We start from the raw sequence: 12,945 nt of genomic DNA, 5'->3' as shown, positions 1-12,945 counted from the left end.
ATAACTGATGGCCGAATCAAAAACTCACATCGTTTAATTGATATTTTAGATGTTAGATTTAGTTTTTCATATTTAAATTGGTATATTTCGTAGTCAGCACACCAGCAAATCAATTTTGATAGTGGAAACATGTAGAGAAGCCAAAAGAGCAACTGGCATGAATCTCATCATCAAATTTATTTCGACCGATATTAATTGATAAACAATCATGTTGAAGTCATTGATATGTGCAGCCACCGAAGCAGCTTCATCAATCTTCAAGTTAAACAACATTTTCATGAGATGCAATTGGTTGTTTGCTAACGGCTTTCCATACATGTCTGAGACTTTGATAGGATGGACTTTATTTTTTACAACGGTTTTTGCCTCCGCCAGATAATGTGTCAACATTTTTCATTAGTATTAGTTGAATTACACCTAACAACTAAAAGTCAAGTAGCTCCCACTCATAAGCCTCCATCTTCTTCGGCTTCTTTCTTGTTACAGGTTGATGGAAGTTCTTGTTTTACAGCTAATATTTAATCTATAATTGCTAGAATGTAAAATTTCTACAGTCAAACTTGTTGATTCAATGTCCCGATCTGTCTTGTCCGGCCATCAATTTGCATCTCAAGCTTGATTTTGATCACAAGGAAAATTCCTGGAAAAACTGGAGAGGTATTACTGGTCTCTTTTAAAACCCAGCATCACCAGACATAATTTCCTTAGAAATCCCATCAAACTTTCAAATACCGTAGAAACTGGTACCAGTTGTTATGAATTAAACAAAGAGATTGAGTAGTGAAGAGAATAAGACACCAAGAAAGTGGAATACAATCAACAAAAACACGACAAAATTACGTGATTCGTCCAATATAGCACATCCATATGTCACAATCTCGACCCCGAGTATGACCAAGATAAATAAATTATCAAGCTCTCTCAAGAAGACATCACAATTATTCTCAACACTCATATATAATATTTATTTTGCTCTCTTGAGTTGGGATGGACACATGAAGCAGTGAGACGCCTATTGATTGTTGCAACCTTTGGTATGTACACATACAAATTTTTCCACGAAAATAAGCAGCTAACTTTTGGTTAGTCAAGGAAGATTGTTGCATGTGATTAAACTGAACTATGGCTCACCTACAATGCCTTCCACCTTCTCCGTGTCATCTTGTCAAACTCACTGTACTGCATCCTACATGTTTAAACATGTACATCCCCACTGGGGTGAGCTAATATGAGCAGCATGTAAACATTCTTGAGATACCTCAAAAGCTTTTGAAAAACCGAAGTTTAGTTTAAATTCGCGAGCTAGAGGCAAGTGCAGAGACTCAACTTACACCCTTGTCATTCACATAGTTACCTAGTCCATGAATATCCTTATCCAAACACGATGCACTACAAATAGAAAATTCGACAACTAATATTTCAACTAAGCAAATTGTTGTAGTTCAATTTCTCAAATTCAATATCAAATCAACAACTGAAGTGAATAATCACGCAAGATTAAACATAATTCCATCTATGGAAAAAATGAAACTTCTGACAGAATAGGGAGGACAGAGTTTACTGTTTAGATCCTAACTGATTTCATATTATCAGACAAATTCTACAGTAACAAGCTTTGTGTATTTATGACTTCAAACTGGCCTAAAGAGTGATCATATCGTTCATCTCGTGTTTGAAAAAGTTGCACCAAACGCATCAGGCTGAGCATATGTGTAGGCATCATCGGGTTATGCATCTTGAGATTTACTCGAGCGAAAAATTTCAAACTTCCACTCGTCATTGTGTTGTTTCACCTAACTTTTGCTTATAAATTGCCAGGCTCTGCAGCAAAATAAATAAATTTGATCGATGCCAACTCATCTGTATGGATATTGACTGACGCGTATTGAATTTTGTATATATGATCAAAAGCTCTTACAGAACCAGGAGTGAAATATACTCCAGTAAAGTTATTATCTCAAAGTTTCACTATTTCGATTCTATTCTGCCAATTTACATCTTTGGTTCGATACTGTTTTCCTAATCCATTAGCTGTTGGGAAAGCCTGTTCAGTTCATCTCAACTCATTTCAGAAAATTGGTGACCACAGCTTCTAAAAATTTCACATGGAGGATATATACTCAATAACTAATATCCTCTATCAGATCATAATTTTTCTCCATCCCAACTTTAAATAAAAAGATAAATAATAAGTTTGATAAATTAATATCATAATATGTTTTCTGAAAAGCATTATGCAACTCTATGGTACCATTCGTATCACAAATTAATAATTTGCTAAAATTATTAATTGTTGTTGCATATCATATTTTCTTCAAATATGATTATATTTTTTATTTTTCTTAAAAAAAATTATATGTAATTCAATCTCATCTTTGGCTGTTCTTATTGTTTCCAGAAGTTCGAGAGTTGATTTATGAAATTGCGATATGAAAATATGAAGTGTTGTTGATGTTTTGATTGCATTCTTGAGAATAACAGACATAAACTACGGTGGCATCTCAGTTGCATCGTCAGCAGGATTATCTGTGATGTTGGCAACCATTTCTTCTAAATTTAAAACCAATTAACTAGCATTTATTTCACCAGAACAATCCAAAGATATTTTACATCCGTTTTGTCACCATAACCTGAATCTAGATTTATTGTCTCAAGTTCTTAAATAACTCCCCATCTAGACACTACGAAAAAATGCTGAGTTTAGCGATGAGCAAAACCGTCGCTGGTCGCAGCGACATAAAAATTTACATGGAGGGCAAAATTAGCAACGGCTTTGAATTCAACTATGGTTCAAGAGTAAACCATCACTGATGGCAACGACAGTTCTATATATCCCATAGCTAGTCTCAGCGACGGTTAAACCATAGCTAGTCTCAGCGACGTTTTAGTCAAAACCGTTGCTAGAGAAGCCATTTAAGTTATTTGAAGTAATCTTTTCCATAGAACAAACTTTGCAATGTCGAATTCTATCTATAATTTTGGCTTATTTACAATTATTTCTCATAATTATATAACATTTTAGTGATAGTTTATATTTAATTGATCTGATTAGTAGAATACATATTAAGTTTAATGAATTATATATACATTTTATAGAATCGTGAATTCAATCCATTATATAATAAATTATTTTACAGATTCCATGATACATCTTTTAGTTGATAGAATTTTATGTAGTCTCCATACTACCAAATTGAGTTTATACTGGATTTATATAGTCAGTAGTCCTTCATTCTATTTTAGTACTAATATGTGATTAAATCAAGAAGGACATTGGAATAATTGTTAATATGTAATGTAGTATGACAATTACATGTGTTATATACTGCAATCAGAAAAAGGTAATACCTCTGAATAAGCATAAACACCAGCCTCGTTAGATCCAATGAGGCTTCCTCTCCGAATGAAGTTTCCTTCCTTATACATGTAGAGCATAGGTATACCAGTTGAGAGCTCTAAATTAATAACCTGTCGATGAGAACGGTTGGAGAAATAAACCCATCAAATGACATCAAATACCTAGTACCAGTACAAAATTGATAGTTACCTCTTCGGAAGTCAATTTATCAAGATACATGATTATGGACCTCAGTGAATTTGCATGAGCTACAACCATCACATGCCTTCCACTCAAAAGCTGAGGCTCAATCTGTTAAATTGTTATCAACTCAAATCCCCATATGATGAGAACAGTCATAGCAAAAGAATTATAGGCATCACACTTACAAGCTCTTTGAAAAAGGAAACTGCTCTTCCTAAGCACATTTCCAAGCTCTCACCATTTGGAGGACGGACATGATAACTTCTACGCCATTTATGAACCTGCTCACTACCATATCTTTGAGCTGTTTCCTGCTTATTAAAACCCTGTAGATCTCCATACCTATAAACATAATCAATATTGTTATGCTCTGCTCTGCTAAAATTAAAAGCGAAAAAATTGAATGACATGAAGCATAACCAAATTTCAGGAATGAAATTACATTCTTTCATTTAGTTGCCATGCCTTAACCACAGGAATAGATTGCTTCTTGGTGCCTTCACTGTAAATTTGAGTCCATGTCCTTGCTTGTTCAGTTTCACAATGCATCACTATTGGCACCTGAATCATTTTGAGTAGGTTCACCTCAATAATAGACAGGTCTATTTCACAATGCATAACTATAGGCACCTAAAAGATTTTGAATAGGTTCACCACAATAATACATAGGTCTTTAATGAAAATGGTTCTTGTTCCCATTTAAAAAAACATGGTTATTGTTCCCATTGTACATGTAGAGCAACGTTACGTTTGAGTGATATGATAGTTTGACCTATTTAAGGATTTCTATGTCAATAAAATAAATTATGATTAACTTGTTCAATATGCTGAAAGAGTAATAATTACGTTTGCTCAATAGAGTATCCCTGGATAAATATTTTTAAAGCTTTTTCTGACCCAAGGCCCAATGGTAGTGTTCAATTGAAATTTCTAAGATCTTTCACAGGAGGTACATATATTTGACAATCAGCACTGAACACAAATTTCAAATAATTCATGTCCACGCAAAGCGGTAAAATTCTTAAGACGCTACAACATTATGTAAACAAAATAATCCAAATTCGAAGAACCTTCATGCAGCAGTGTTGGGTCAAAGCAAGCATAGCTGTCATCTGAGAACGTATCAGTGTCGATGTATAGATGATATCCAAAGGTAAGGTGCTAATTCTTTTCCCAGCTTCAATTGCTTCTTCTACTCCTTTACTTGTTAATGGCACATCTACACAACCAGTGAACAGGTTCTTCTCATTCCACATTGATTGTCCATGTCTTAACAGAATCAAAGTAGATTCATCTGCAAATGTATATTGATGTGTAGGTAGGCATTATGCATGATAAATTGAAGAACACTGCACAAACTTTGAAAAATGATTCTGAGTGTAATTACTATTTTTCGTCTGAGAAGCATTGGCATCATGGGGAGTGTGGGAGGAAGACAATACGGGATGTACATATGCTGAACGAGATACAGATGCATCATCTGTGCACATTCTGAAGCAGATGGAGTTGTAACTCTTTTGATGCTTCTTGCATCCAATAAAGAAGCATTGAAATCTCTCACTAGAATACAGTTCACCGCCACTTGCAACTATCCAACCAGCATTTATGATTTGAGGAAGAGCAGGACTATTCATTCTTATAATATACCTCAAATGTACCTTAAAATAAAATAAAAAATGTTCAGATTAAATATCGATCAAGACAGAAAGACGGATCATTTTCTTGAATACTTCTGCATCATTCGTGTAAAATTACCGATGACGACATAATAGGTGGATCATTTTCTTGAATACTTGTACATCAATTATGTAGTAATTATAAACAGGATTACATACTATACGGTGGACAGTGGATGATTAACAACCTTTCCTAAGCAAAAACAATTAAACAAACAGAAGACAAGTGTAACATAGGCGGATCAGCAGTGAAAGGCAAGGCTACCGGATTAATAAAACATAAAAAATTGCGATCGAATCGAAGTGATCACCGGACTTGAGGGAAATTCGGGCGAAGAGGGTGGCGCCGCCGCATCATGAATAATTTATGAAATGTAACCAATGATTCTACGTACCCAACCTAAATCCCATCGTCAGTCGACGTCAACTTGTGAGTCTGCTTGATTTAACAGGTCCCGCAGATCATATTTGAAATTGCTTATGAAATTTATCCTACGAATTTGGAGTTGTATCAAATCGGGGGAGAGATACATGGTTTAGCTGTTTATTTTTGTGTGTGTGTGTGATGAGTAGTTTGTAAATTTCTAAAATCTTATTTTTAAAAAATTATATATTTGAATAAACATTCTATTTTTTATAATATAATAAGATTTTTCTATAATCCTTACCAAAAAAAAACTTGATATTTTGAAAAGAGTATCAATGAGTAAATTTGGACATGTCATGGAATCCATGTCATTTGAATTTGGGAAGTACATTATAATAATAAATATGTTTTTGTCTTTTAAAATATAATCTTACAAAAATAAGCTATGATGATACCAATAACTACATCATATCAAATTTTAGGATAAAATTATGATTTTTGTCATATATATTTACCTATTTGTGATTTGACATCTTTGTTGTCAATTTCAATTTCAATTTCAATTTGTTATCTTTTTCCGGTTTTAGTAATTTTCCAACATGACATTGATGTGATAATAACGATACATCGACATGATATTGATGTTTTTAACAGTGTACATCAACATTCTTCTCCAAAAAAACTAAAATTACTAAAAAGTTATTATATATAAGGCTAAAACTGAAATTGACCAATATAAATGACCAAAATCAAAGAAGTAAATATACAAACCAAAATCGTAATTTTTTCTAAATTTTATTAGACATATTATTCTAACGATTTATCCAAAAAAAAGATTAAGTTGCACCAATAATTTGATCTAATTCTCTAAGAAGTATATGATCAACCTTATATTTTCTCAATATGCACGAGCTAATATCAGCAATCGTATAATTGAATATATTAGTTGATTTGAGATAATTGGGGGAGTTTCAACTCAGTGTCATTGAACCTGACTAGAGATGTAAACGAGCCGCCGAATAGCATCAGGCTCGAGCTCGACTCGTTTATATATATATAGGCTCGATCTCAGTGTAAACGAGCTGAACCGAATAATATCAGGCTCGAGCTCATATCGTTTAAAGTATATATATGCTCGAGTTCGATTTGAGCTTTTATCATAAGCCTTACGCTCGATTCATTTTAAAATTATTAAGCTCGTTAATAGCTCGATCTCGGGTCGTTAAGCGATCTCGTTTTCGAGCTCGTTAAACAAGATAATTTTCGAGTTCGTTGATTATTCTTAATGAAAAGGTCAACTAAGATATGAGAGTTTAAGGAATCGGCTTCTCATTTTATAGCATTTTAATAATTTATCTTACACTCAAATTTCGATGTGAGACAGTGCACGTTAATATTCTGCACTCAAAACCAAACTAGCCAAGTTTGAGCTCGCGAGCAGAATATTCTTAAACTCAATCTCGGCCTGATAAATTTAAAAAACTATATCGAACGAATTTTTTATCGAACCGAGCTATGAGTAGCTCGCAAGCGACTTAATACATCACATCCCTATACCCGGCCTAACGAACGTTAAGAAGCTTAACTTTATAGACATGTATATGAAACAACCGCATGATATTTTTTGGCACTGCAACAACTTGAATATTATTGGTTCTTATTCAATTTAAGAGCCCAAACAAAAGTTTCTATACTTAAATTCAGTTCCACCTGTACAAGTGACATTACATTGGTCAAGGCATTCAAAAATTAGCCAGACAATCAACCTTCGGTGTACCAAGAGTTAAACCCAGTACGTTTCTTAACTAAATAAATTTACATGATAGAAAATCATTTCTACAGGCACGATACTAAATAGTAATAGATCAAATTTCAAACCAAAATAGATGTTACAGCCCAAAGACATCTTGGCAAAACGAAAATCAGATAGATAGATGTGTATATATAGAGAGAGATTAAACAACACTTCACAACTAGAAGACTCCATGTGACTCCGCTTTCGCTCCGCCATAGATTAACCGAGACGAGCAAAGTCGAAAATGCATAGTTTTCTGTCATTTCATAACTACAAGAAACTAAAAAATACTACACACCAAAAGACACAAATACTTGTCTTAGAGAGTACTAAATTAAAGCCGAAAATAAACAAGAACGGGAAATATTTATATCGCGATAATATTTCCGCAATTTTCTTCACTTGTATTCTAAAATCATGTTGTTCTCTGGAGCTAATCCAACACAAGCCCTGAGAATGTTCTCAAGCATTGCCCTTTGCTTTGAAAGTGCATTTACCACTGGAGTACCTGGAGGAACCTGTTTTTCAACACAAAACAACAACTCTATTATTATACCCTTTTCGTATCGGCTTAAAATATATGTTTGAAAAGAATGCAGTGGACATCTATATCAACTAGGTGAACCATTTTTATAGAACAAAAACGTATACAACAATATTATAACAGAGACCCAAGTCCAGGGCGAACATGTGAGCTTGCTTGCAAACTTATAACCCTATATGATATATTTGAAAGTTTTATAATAAGTTTTCCCAAAAAAAATACCCAAAATAAAACCAAAATGCGATGAAGCGTTGCCTCGATCATTTAAGTGGTCCTTAAGATTTAGCGTTCATGTTCACAAGAATAAATAAGTCTGAAATAATGAGCCACACGTTTTGCTATCAACGGTGTTTGCAACATCAAAGGATCACATCAACTTTATCAGCTGCTGGTCCATATTGGACCGGGGGACCAAAGTCAGAATCTTCATAAAAAAATTGTATGAAATGGACTAGACTTGATGTCGATTTATTTTATCATGAAAAATAAATTTTGATTCCCATTTTATTAAAAAAAAAAAAAAAATTCCTTGGAGTTCACTTACCAGAGGAGCTTTGGTAAGGTAGCTGAGGATGGTGGCCACAGGGTGGAAAGAATGGAATTTTCCCTGTGAAATTGGAGATGAAAAGAAAATATAAAACTCTATGAGCACAAAATCGAAACGGGCTTTAATGTCAGTACTCAGTACTATACATTCGAATGCTGATATTGCAAGAAATACCTCTTCCTCAGCTTTGAGCTGAATTCGAGTGCTGAGTTCCGCTATGAGGACCAAATCCAAGATTATTGGAGCTGCAAGAAGAGAGTCCTCACAAGTGTTGTGCAACACAATGGTACTTATCCCTCCCATAAATATCTCCGAAATGTATTCATCCATAGCTCTCTTGCTATCTCCCACGTATGGCACATACTATACGTTCATCCACCCCACAGGAAATGCGGTTATTAATCAAGATTTAACAAAATTTTCTATTACCAGAATGCAAATTACCAATATATGTATTGAGTATGTATATGCAAATCAAAATTGATGGTGGTCATACCTTGATAACCACCACATGGTCAGGGTGCTCTCCAGGTTCATAAAGGATGCCATTGCTAGCAACCATGTCGTCAACAACATTGCTTTTAGAAATCTCCTTAGACCGGAAAGTTTGAGGCGCCGACAGATTCATCCCATCATTGTTTCCCAAATGATTATAGCTCACTATCGATGTTGGCTGTAGCAGTAAACAAAATTAAATTAACACACCCAAAAAAAATACAAAACAATCTTGAACATGATGCATAGTTTATCAAAAGAATGTGATGTACCTTGATACCAGCTCCAACAAGAAAATCAACAAGCACTGACTTCATCTTGGTTTGGCCACTCTTAAAATCATCTCCGCCTATCAAACTGTTCCTTTGAATCGCCAAATCAATCAGCCCTGGACAATCGAGATGACTATGATTAATTACCACTTTCGACATTAAAATTTTGGTTATAAGATTATTAAATTTACCTGGAACGAAAGTGTTTTGGGGGCTGCCATTGATGAAGGGCACATTTTCAAGAATACAAGCAATGGCAAACAAGGTTGAAGGAGATATTTCGGCCTCGTTTCTCTCAAGTGAGGCCATGAGGCTTTCTACTGTATCATTGAGACCAACAACAACATTACTGTATCTTTCGGTGTTGGCTGTCCACAACACCACTATCTTGTCCACCTTATTTTTCTCCTTAAACTCCCTAACAAAATCATAGAGCTCTCCAAGTTAATACAAAACTCAGAAACTCATCTTGACGTTATTTTCTCAACAAAAAAAAACAAATATTTTTAAAAAATTCTGGAATATGTTTAAAGGGTTATGATAGTTGCCTAGTTGTCCAAAAAGTGGCTGAGTTCAAATAATTTAAGATGGGGACCAAAGTAGTTCGAGGCATAAGCCGTCAAATTACATTCTCTCTTTCCCACTTCTTTTCATAATTTTCAACATTTTGCAAAAAGACAGATAAAATCACCACCACACCAACTGATTTCTTTAAAAAAAACTTATATATATCAATCAATGTATTAAGCAAAAATTAATTGGGGTGTGATGTATATATAAGTTGTTTCATTCTACTTGAACTCTTAGTTCTGGCATTGCCTGCTGCCCCAGCTGAAAAAAGTGATCTTATGATGTTCCTCATCTCTTCTACACCACTCAAAACATATTTATTTTCTTAATTTCATTTCAAGAAGTAGATTATGTGTGGCACTTTGTGAACTCCACCATCACTTGATCACAGCAAAAAATCCAATTTGAAAAAATCAACAAATTCAACGCCATTAGCCAAGGAACAATTCTACATATTTCAGCATGCCCCACAGAATACACAGAGATGCAAAATCAGTAGAACATCGTCCTAAAGCCCAAGTAAAGTTCAGACTTATATAGCAGAAGACACCAACCTGAGTCAAGTGACATGAATACAATAATATATTGACATGAAGAAATAAAAAAAAACATTAAAACTAAGTACCTAATGTCTTTTATAACTTGCTCAACTTGTTGTTTCTTGGTTCCTTTGATCACGTTGTCCGCACGTGACCCTTGATTTGCAGCAATGAAATCTGGGTCGTAGATTCCTGGGAGTGGAACCATGTGTTCCATGTAGGACCTAAGCTGCTTCTGAAGATCAATATCTAATACTTTAGCCCTTCCCATTGAATCAGCCAAGTTCATGTTACTGATATCCCATCCCCCAAATATAATATCATCTGGGTTCACCTATTCATATTCAAAAACAAAAATCATTTATACTTTATGTAAATTATATTAAAATATACATCAGAGATTCAGAGGAAACATAGGGGTACTGTACCATGGGGAGCAAGCTCTTGAATGGGGCATAGATTTCTTCCCCATTGAAAGAACCAACTCTGATTGAGGATGCCTGGGTGAGTGACCCAAAATAATTGGCTTGTTGAACCTTGTCTTTTGTTGCCCATGAAATCCCTCTGAAAATCATTCAACCCATGTCTCAAAAATTTTGTCACGCTTCCACAAAATGACAGAGAACCAAGGAAAAACCATGAAAAAATGAATCTTTTTGTTTTACAAGGAATACGGATATAAATTCCAAAAAGTTGTTTCCGTTTTCCGTAGAATCTTGTCTTGAAAATATTATACCAACAGTCACAAATTCACAGATTTCCTTCTGAGATTCACCAACAAAATCCCACAAACGTTTGATTCTATTCCATTTTTTAAAAACAAAAAAATTAACCATATCCAAATTTATATTAAAAAAAAAAAAAACTCACTCTCGATTCGCAATGACACCAGCAGTAAGGGTCGAACCATTGTTGCCTCCCCATCCAACAAGCATAACCCTACAAAACCCACGACAAGAACACAAAAAATCAGAAGACACGAAATGAAACACAATAATTGAAATGCATGTGCCATAATCTCGCAACAGCAACACATTAACGCCATAATCAACGAAACTACCCCAGTTTAGGCACACGGGCATCGGTCTTAAACTCGTATTTCACGGTCTTCGGCTTCACAATCCATTGATAGGTGCCATTTCTGTTCTCGTGAACAAGCTCCGTGGTCTCATAATTGTACACGGACTGAATCTCACCATCAGAATACTTGACATTCGGGCTGTCTACCTGAAAACTCTCAATAAACATCTTTTTCTTCGTTGAAAATCGGCTGAGGATTCAACGAAGGAGCGCCTAGAAACCAATAAATCGAAGGCGCAAGGACCCCTACACCTTTTTAGTGCGTGAGCGGTGTATGTGCAATCGGTTGGCGGACTGTAACCTGGCATATATAGGCGGATTGGGGGGACAAGTGGCATTGTATAACTTGATCTGGCCACACACAAAATGTGAACCTTGACCATGCAAATATACCAAAATTATAATTATTGTGATTATCATTGTTTGGGGAAGGAGAGAATCCCGAAAAAATTATTATTTTCAAGAAAAAAAAAAGTTCCCACGAAATTAAATTAAAAATAAATTATTATGATGTAATATAATGAATATATTAATAGAAATTTGGTTTTTCGGTAAGATTTTATGATAGAACTTTGGTGTGATTATCTACATATGTGTGGCACACAATAAATATGCACAAAAAACTATACATTTTAGCCTATACCAGTTAAAATTAACCTAACATAATTAATAAGGAAAGAAGTGTAGGGATTAAGATAATTGTTAACGAAAATTATACTCTAAATCTAATTAAGAATGTTTATCGAATTGGATCAATCCAGAGTCAAACTGAGTATTTTTCTCCTCTTTTGTTGAGTGATAAACACATCACTCTTGGCTCCGTTTGGTACTTGTGATACGATAAGTAAATGATTAATAATTAGAGTGATTAAAAAATGAGATATATGGATTAATAATATAGTAGGATAAATAACATGGTGTTTGGTATGATTTTAAAATGATGGATTAATTTTATAAATTTTATTTTAATGACCAAAATGCTCCAAATGCTAAATAAATATATATTCTTAAAATAATTGGATAGATAATTAAATATTTATAATTATAATTTACATTTATTAAAATTAATTTAAATATATTTATTAGAAATATATTTGTAAATATGCATTTATTTTAATAATTAAAATAGTAATAATATTTTGAATATTAATGTTAAATAAAGTTTAAGTAATAATTTGTAAGGCCCGAGATTTTATTACTGTAATATGAGATTAATCTGAAATGATTTATTTATTAATCGAGATGATTATAAACGGAACGGATCAGACCGGGAGAGCCGAAAGAATATTTGACATGAGATGTAAGGAGAAGTCCTCGCGCACATGCGCGACGTGTTGGGCGCACATGCGCGACGTGTTGGGCGCACATGCGCGAGAAAGGCAGAACCTTTCGCGCATATGCGCGACGTAGATAGCGCACATGCGCGGGATGGGCAGAATGTTTGGCGCATATGCGCGACGTAGATGGCGCATATGCGCGAGCTGACAGAATGCTGGTTCGAACTATCGGCGCATATGCG

General features: G+C 34.4%; 2 protein-coding genes across 8 annotated transcripts; both read right to left on the bottom strand.

Annotated features, from left to right (window-relative positions):
* Positions 1-376: 376 nt before the first annotated feature.
* LOC142531700 (2,3-bisphosphoglycerate-dependent phosphoglycerate mutase 1-like) lies at positions 377-5,759 on the bottom strand. 7 transcript variants are annotated; one of them, XM_075638014.1, is made up of 9 exons: positions 5,529-5,746; positions 5,297-5,410; positions 4,929-5,199; positions 4,612-4,835; positions 3,984-4,102; positions 3,727-3,883; positions 3,548-3,649; positions 3,349-3,468; positions 1,868-2,044 (listed from the first exon to the last, which is right to left on the bottom strand). In XM_075638014.1, the coding sequence occupies exons 2-9, from the start codon at positions 5,306-5,308 to the stop codon at positions 1,958-1,960; spliced, it is 1,092 nt and encodes a 363-aa protein (XP_075494129.1). In that variant the 5' UTR covers positions 5,309-5,410; positions 5,529-5,746; the 3' UTR covers positions 1,868-1,957. The 7 variants fall into 7 exon arrangements, with proteins under 7 accessions (XP_075494458.1, XP_075494386.1, XP_075494129.1 ...); XM_075638343.1 differs by lacking the exon at positions 1,868-2,044 and adding an exon at positions 377-740 and having other exon boundaries at positions 5,297-5,745; XM_075638271.1 differs by lacking the exon at positions 1,868-2,044 and adding an exon at positions 1,418-1,821 and having other exon boundaries at positions 5,297-5,743.
* Positions 5,760-7,489: 1,730 nt separating this feature from the next.
* On the bottom strand, positions 7,490-11,718 carry LOC142531622 (inositol-3-phosphate synthase). Its single transcript, XM_075637860.1, has 10 exons — positions 11,407-11,718; positions 11,217-11,285; positions 10,775-10,910; positions 10,433-10,680; positions 9,429-9,655; positions 9,238-9,353; positions 8,967-9,143; positions 8,645-8,833; positions 8,468-8,530; positions 7,490-7,897 (listed from the first exon to the last, which is right to left on the bottom strand). Exons 1-10 carry the CDS (start codon positions 11,592-11,594, stop codon positions 7,778-7,780), a joined length of 1,533 nt encoding a protein of 510 aa, XP_075493975.1. The 5' UTR covers positions 11,595-11,718; the 3' UTR covers positions 7,490-7,777.
* Between the last annotated feature and the right edge of the window lie 1,227 nt (positions 11,719-12,945).

This window comes from Primulina tabacum, chromosome 1, assembly GCF_025594145.1.
Source record: "Primulina tabacum isolate GXHZ01 chromosome 1, ASM2559414v2, whole genome shotgun sequence".
Lineage (NCBI taxonomy): Eukaryota > Viridiplantae > Streptophyta > Magnoliopsida > Lamiales > Gesneriaceae > Primulina > Primulina tabacum.
The sequence above is the reverse complement of the archived record's forward strand: the minus strand, read 5'-3'. Positions and strand labels throughout refer to the sequence as shown.

Coding starts and splice junctions, on each gene's coding strand:
- LOC142531700 (XM_075637951.1), bottom strand. Junction 4,836..4,928: donor TGCTTCTCAGACGAAAAATA/GTAATTACACTC, acceptor ATACATTTGCAG/ATGAATCTACTTTGATTCTG. Junction 3,650..3,726: donor TTTCCTTTTTCAAAGAGCTT/GTAAGTGTGATG, acceptor ACAATTTAACAG/ATTGAGCCTCAGCTTTTGAG.
- LOC142531622 (XM_075637860.1), bottom strand. CDS start 11,594: ATGTTTATTGAGAGTTTTCAGGTAGACAGCCCGAATGTCAAGTATTCT. Junction 11,286..11,406: donor GCCCGTGTGCCTAAACTGGG/GTAGTTTCGTTG, acceptor TGGGTTTTGTAG/GGTTATGCTTGTTGGATGGG. Junction 8,834..8,966: donor ACCATGTGGTGGTTATCAAG/GTATGACCACCA, acceptor ATGAACGTATAG/TATGTGCCATACGTGGGAGA.